The sequence below is a fragment of the Crocodylus siamensis genome, chromosome 3 (genome assembly GCF_052110815.1).
Source record: "Crocodylus siamensis isolate JL-2025a chromosome 3, ASM5211081v1, whole genome shotgun sequence".
Taxonomy (NCBI): Eukaryota; Metazoa; Chordata; order Crocodylia; family Crocodylidae; genus Crocodylus; species Crocodylus siamensis.
Genome location: NC_143397.1, coordinates 215,955,007 through 215,961,546, shown reverse-complemented (window position 1 = coordinate 215,961,546; position 6,540 = coordinate 215,955,007). Strand labels below are relative to the sequence as shown.

At 38.8% G+C, this 6,540-nt stretch overlaps 1 protein-coding gene across 7 annotated transcripts in view; it reads left to right on the top strand.

The window, feature by feature from the left end:
- The window catches only part of RUNX1T1 (RUNX1 partner transcriptional co-repressor 1), a 138,797-nt gene that overhangs the window by 87,133 nt on the left and 45,124 nt on the right, over positions 1–6,540 (top strand). For all 7 annotated transcript variants that reach the window (XM_090040323.1, XM_090040319.1, XM_090040317.1 and 4 more), the window contains one exon: positions 4,311–4,492. In XM_090040323.1, the coding sequence (XP_089896449.1) occupies positions 4,311–4,492 (182 nt within the window). The remainder of the gene's footprint in view (positions 1–4,310; positions 4,493–6,540) is intronic.

Sequence of the window (6,540 nt, the reverse complement as noted above, 5' to 3'; positions counted from 1 at the left end):
AAAAGGTCAAGCATTAGTTCAATTAAAATGGCACTGTATAGTGGAGGGTTATACCCTTGTCTGCTTGTGGACAGGACTCCCTATGAGAGCCTCATAGTTAGCCTCCCACTTTGACTTCCTGTAGAAGGATCTCAGCTGCATGCCTACTTTATGGAAATGGGTGCCTCCTCTCTAGCTGGATCCTGCGGTCATACGGCTGAGGGCAAACAAAACTTGGCGGCATCTGAACTCCAAGCCTCCACTGGACCTGCATGTACGATGCCCACCAAAGGATATGGAAGTATCTGAAGCCCCAGGCCAGGGTGGAGGATGCTTGCTGGTAGCAGGGCCATATATGGTTCTTGAATGGTTCACACAGATTTCGAATTATTGATTTGGCTGATTTGACTTGAGACAAGAAAAATTGTCCTAAAAAAAAAAAAAGCACATTTGCCCAGTACGACCATATTTTTTATAGTCATGCTGAATGTTAACTTTATTTAATCAGCTTAATAGTTGGTTTCCATTACTGAGCACATTTGGCAGCAGCTAAATGATGGTGTATTTAATGAGGTTTCCTTGTATGCAGATGTAAGACGAGGTGCTTTTTCTCCCATGCTGATTGGAGGAAAAAACCTAGTCTTGTATTCAAGTCAACATACTATTTATTTTATTTTATTGTCAGTCTATCCTGGAAGACCTGGAGTTTGAGGAAAATTATTTCGTTTCGTAGGACAGAGAAAGGTGCCTGTTTACATTAATATGTCTCCTGCATAATAAGATAAGGCATAAAATGATAACAGTTAGTGTGCTGGACTTGGGTGATAGATTATTTGGGATGGATGTTCAAGACACAAAAAATGGTGAAACAATTATTAATTAAAAAATTCAGGTAGTAGTTGTGGCTTAGATGATATGGTGTCATTATGTAAAGTTTGTAAGTTGCATTATTAGTGCAATTTGTGGAATGGTGAGCTGTGACTTCAGGGTTTCTGTGTTATGTTCTTGTACGTTCAGCTAAGTCCTGTAGTATACCACACCTATGTCCTGTATCGAACAGCCATCTGAGCCTTTGTTGTGAAGGGCAATATATAAATCAAATAATTCAAATAAATGAATAAAAACAATATAGTAAAAAAGTGCTGCATATGTGTAAAAAAAATTAAGGATGTACAAATAGATTTTTTTTAAAAACCTTTTTTTAAACCCCACTTTTATTTTATTACATTTTTACTTTAATGGTTTTTTTCTTTTCACATTTTGACAGCCCTACATTAAGGTCTAAACTTACATTAATCTCTTAAAGCCATTTAAATAAAAAAAATTTTCAAACAGTACATTTTTCCTCCAGCATTTTAAGGAAAGTCACTACTTAAGCACTGGGAGCCAGAGTCCATGTGATAATCAAGCTTTTGACAGCTGTATTCTCTAATGTAGATTCAGAGAACATATTTTATTTGTTTACATTTTTCAGTTCAGTTCAGTAACTGGTTAATTCAAAGGTGAGAAACTGATTGGAAGTTGAAAAAGCAAGAAAGCTTATTTTCATCTTCCAATTTCCAATTGAAAACTAGGTATGAGAAGCAAAGATCTATTAGTTTTTAAATTCGTAAGGAAAATATTAACCAGAAATGTTCATTATGAATAAGGACCTGCCAAAATCACGAGCCCCTGTGCTCCCTGGGGAAGGAAAAAAACAACAAAAAACCTCCTAAAAACTTACAGAAAATAAAATGCTAGCTCCCTCTGGGGAGCTAGTGAGCAAGCAATCCTCATGGCCTCTGAGATCTGTCTGTGCAGCCCATTGGGGTGGGGAAGGGGGACAGGGGCTGCTGGCACAAGATGGCTGCACCCCCCCCTTGCTGCTGATTGGCTGGAAGGGCTCTCTGTCATAGGGCTCCACCCCTCTCCAGTTGGCAGCAAAGGACGGTGCTACATGACGGACAGCCCTCGCAACCAATCATAGGTGAGGGGTGAGGGTCACCAGTCAGAGGTGTGGGGGGCCCCACCACACTTGGCCCATGAAAATGGCTTCCAGCCCTACGGATCTGCCCATGAAATGGGCCAGCAGCCTCCTCAAGTTCAGTAGATCCCTTATTATGGATACTACTAGTTTTTCTTAATAAATTGCTTTTATTTGCAAAACATACACTGATATACTTTGTTAGATGTGTAGTGCACTTAACAGAGTTTTAAATATTAATGACAATTTTAAAATGTACAGGTGTTTTGGGCATTTTAAAGTGAATTTAAATTTTTATCCCAAAGCAGCTTGGTATAAATCACAAATAAAAAGCAATAATCTTTAAAATGAATATAATTTACCGTTAGAATTACTATTGGAATAGTAGTCTAATAAAATTTTAAACATTTTAAAAGTAAACATTTTAAAAAGTCTAATAAAATGACTAATAAAATAAAATTATCAATAGAATTATATTCTAATAAAATTAAATATAAAATCTAGTAATCTTTATAAATCCAGGCTAAGCAAATCATTGTTTAAATATGCATATTGTATATCCTCCTGATTAGGAAAAAGTTTAATGTAAAATCTTCATTTACCTGGAAAGCAGCATGCTTTAATGGTTACCAACTACTGGGAAGAAACTGTTCTGTAGGACAATAAGTAAAAACCACAAATACAAAACAGAATTAAAACTAGTTACTCAAACCTGCACCTGTTGTCTTCTGACAATTAAAATTAGAAATTTAAAATCACTTCGATTTAAATCAGTTGGCCCCAGGGAAACCAGAAGGGGTGCAGTGGCATGGATGCACCCCTCCAGCCCCTTGCAATCAATACTGCAGAAGCAGCAGCCAGGGCCTTTTTTTTTTTTTTTAAGTCCTCAAACTGGGTAAGACTTCTCCCCATCCCTTCCCCTCTGCACCTCCTCTCCCTGCCTCTCACCTTCTTTCATCTCCCTTTACAAAATCCTGGACCTTTCCCTGATTGACCCAAGGACAGAACTGGGAACAAGCAGTTCATGAATTCTAATCCTGTGTCTGACAGACTCCCTCTATCTGTGACTTGATAAATTAATTCCCCATTTTACAATCTGCAAATGAGGCTTTTAAGCATATTCCTACTTCAAGTGGGGGTGAAAACGTACTGTTCTGAAGATGAGCTGTGCTCTGTAATTACATAGCTCTATTCAGTTTTGATCCTGAAATTTCACCAGAATTTTATATCTATATAATTTTGGCATTGTTAGTTTTCCTGCCTCTCTCCATCGCACAAGACATTCTAGTATAGGTAATACTTTGGACCTATTTCATGTTTCTATATGAGGGGCTCTTCAAACAAACAAACAAAAATATCTGCTGGTATCTCTGTTATGGTGGTTGCCAGTAAAACAGGAATAATCTGTATTCAGTTATATGTTTCTTAGTGATGAGCCAGGGCATGTTACTAGCCCAGTTAAGGTGTCTTGCATTTCCAGAGGCATGAGCATTTATATTTATATTTAAATACAAAAAAATCTCCAGCAAGCACCCTGTTTGTTATCTAGTCCTACTTGCTTTTCATAGATTGCATCTTATGGTCATTAGGAAGTGTAATAATAAATGCCTGGTAGCATCTGCTGTCATTTAAAGTAGAAAAGTATTTTTCCCCTAAACTTCCCTCTCTTGTGTTCACAACTTTTCAAACATTCCCTTTTATTATGCTGAATTTTTTCATGCTTTGTTCTTTAAAGGTGATTTTTTTTTTGTAAACTCAGAGCATTTTTTTCCTTTAACTTATCCTTTCAATTGGAAGTAATTGAATTATTCTCTAGCGCTAGTCATAAGAACTTCACTCAGTGACATATCTGAGCTGTTCCCTTTCATATCTACATTACTCTGTACAAGTCATTTTAAGATTGCGTCCGTATATCAGAGGCCTCTGAAAAAAAAGTAGACTCAGATTCACTAATGGTCTTTAGTCAAGAAAAAGAAGTGAAAGTTAATAGTTATACAATCTGAATATAAAATGAAACACAAATATAATAATAAGAAACCAAGGAAGATAGAGATATGCTTTTGCCAGTTTTAAAGATTTGGAATATGAGATTGGTTTTCTTTTAGCATTTTAATTATTGTCCTCCATATCAGTAAATAGATTCTCACTATTTCATGCGTGCATGCACACCCATCCCCACCATGACTTTACCCTCAAATAAGGTTCCTTCTTTAAACATGGCTAAGTAAAATAAGTGTAATACAAGATTAGCAAAACAGGTTCAACTGGGAGTGGGTTTTTCATTGATTTCTAATTTTGCTGCTTTATCTTCATGAGGCTGCCTGAGAGCCGTTCAGTGCTCCCTTAATGTCTGAAAACACTCTTACAGGCCAATCTGCCCCTGCTACAGCGGGAGCTCCTGCACTGTGCAAGGCTGGCCAAGCAGAACCCCGCCCAGTACCTCGCTCAGCATGAACAGCTGCTTCTGGATGCCAGCACCACCTCACCTGTTGACTCCTCAGAGCTGCTTCTCGATGTGAACGAAAACGGGAAGAGGCGAACTCCAGACAGGTGAGAAGGCACTGTACTTTTACACTGCAACAGTAAACTTTTTTTAGGTTACATGACTAATGTGCTGATGCCTCTTACAATGAGCAAAGCAATGTGGATTTCCCCATTTCATCCCACAAAAATTGTGTTTAGTTTTCTAAGATCCAATTTTTCAGTTCCACCTAAGCAATGGGCAGATTATCCTTGAATCTGTACCTACCCTGTCTTCTGCTTGACTTCAGACTAACATGGCTACCTCTGTCTCTATATGAAATGTATATTCATATAAGACTCCAAACAGTGGAGTCCTATGCAGCCACATAAGCCTGAGGGGAGAATGTGACTATGCATAATTAGGAATAATACAGATCTGTTTATAGTGCTATTAATAACTATTTGGTGCATAGTATCTGTATGCAGTTTAAAGTGCTTAGCAGATCATTCCATATGCGAGTCTGTCTGCATTTAGTCTTTTGTCCAAAGAAGATTTAAATATGGGAAATCAGATAGCCACGCATGTTGGGGAATATAAAGTATGCTTCACAGTGCAATTGAATTTTCAGTTATGTATTCAGCAGTGTTATGTTTTTAACCATAGATATGCAAAGATATATTCACCTTTTTAAATCTGTAGGAGGAAACTGTTTTCAACATGAAACAAGGGATAACTTTAGTCATAAGGCCTCCAGAGAAACAGTGACACAGTATGTGATGGAGTGGTTTTCATGTGGATGAAGGGCAAGACTGTTTTTCCTTATTGTAATAAAGTTCTGTGTTTAGTGACTCTAATTTATTTTTGATTGTTGTTTGATAATATAAGGTCAGAAATTTGATTTTTTTTCACTAGGGCCAAGTAGTGGATTTTAGCTGCTGTTTTGTCACTGATAGTACCAAGCTGACAATTTATACAGTTCCACTTGGAAGAAATTTCTTTTGTGTATTAAGCATCACAGATGCCCCAGATATCTTCTGCAGTGAAAAGATGGAGATTCTGTAAGCCCTGGAGGGAATGCAGTTTATATAGGTGACATTTTAGTTTATGGGCAGGCAGTGGAAGAACACAGCATATGGGAAAAACATGGTCTGAAGATAACTGAGGCTGCTGGAGGAAAATGAAATAGCAACTATTTGAGAAGATGTGAATTTGTGAGGTTCAGAAAATAGATGCAAGGTCTTGTCAACATTTAGTTCATGATACCTCAAAGCACTCATGCTACAAATGAACAGTAAAGATTAAGACTGGGTGGCTGTTAGAGGGCAGGAAACGCCCAATGTATTTGACATGCCAGTCTACTGCAGAGTACATGCTAGGGATATCCTTTGAGCTGATTGACACATTATTGAGACTCCTTGTTGGCCCCCAAGATTCTCCAGACCCTAGAAGAGTTGCATGGATGCCCGTTTTTGACAGAGATTCTTTTTGCTTCCCTTCCTACAAAAGCTAGGCCAAATATTAGTAATCTCCAGTAGTATAACTAGGACAGACACCTACCGCAGATGCTGACTATGAGCAGGCACCAGAATCAAGCTCTTTGCCACTTCTGCCCACCATAAGAGCTGGGTAGGGCAGCATCACACCAATCACTACATCTGGGAAGTGGGGGGCAAGTGGGGCAAGCAGAATGGTGCTCCCCTTCCACTTCCTCTGTAGAGCCTTTGCCAGTGCCCTGGTTCCAATATGTATATATGGGGGAAAGGGAAGTGAACAGGGCACCAGGATGCCTTCAAAGAAGTCCCGGCCACATGAGAGCTGATACTGCTCACACCGAACAACAACAGCACTAGCAGCAGTCCAGGAAGGTAAGACTTCCTTTCCCTTTGCCCATGACACCATGTTCTGCTCCCTCCCCCATCTCCTGTGGTTGGCATACTTTTGCCTTCCCTGATCTTGACCACTCAATGAGCTCCCTATGCTACTGATGGTCACAAATGTTAACAGCAAACTGTGTCCAAGATGGGTAACTTGACTAATGCATCAGGAGTTGCCCTTCAATTTTGTGACTTCATGCAAAGGGAGGAATTTTCTTAAGCTGAAGTATCAGTTATTTGTGGCAAAGGTACCACAGTCC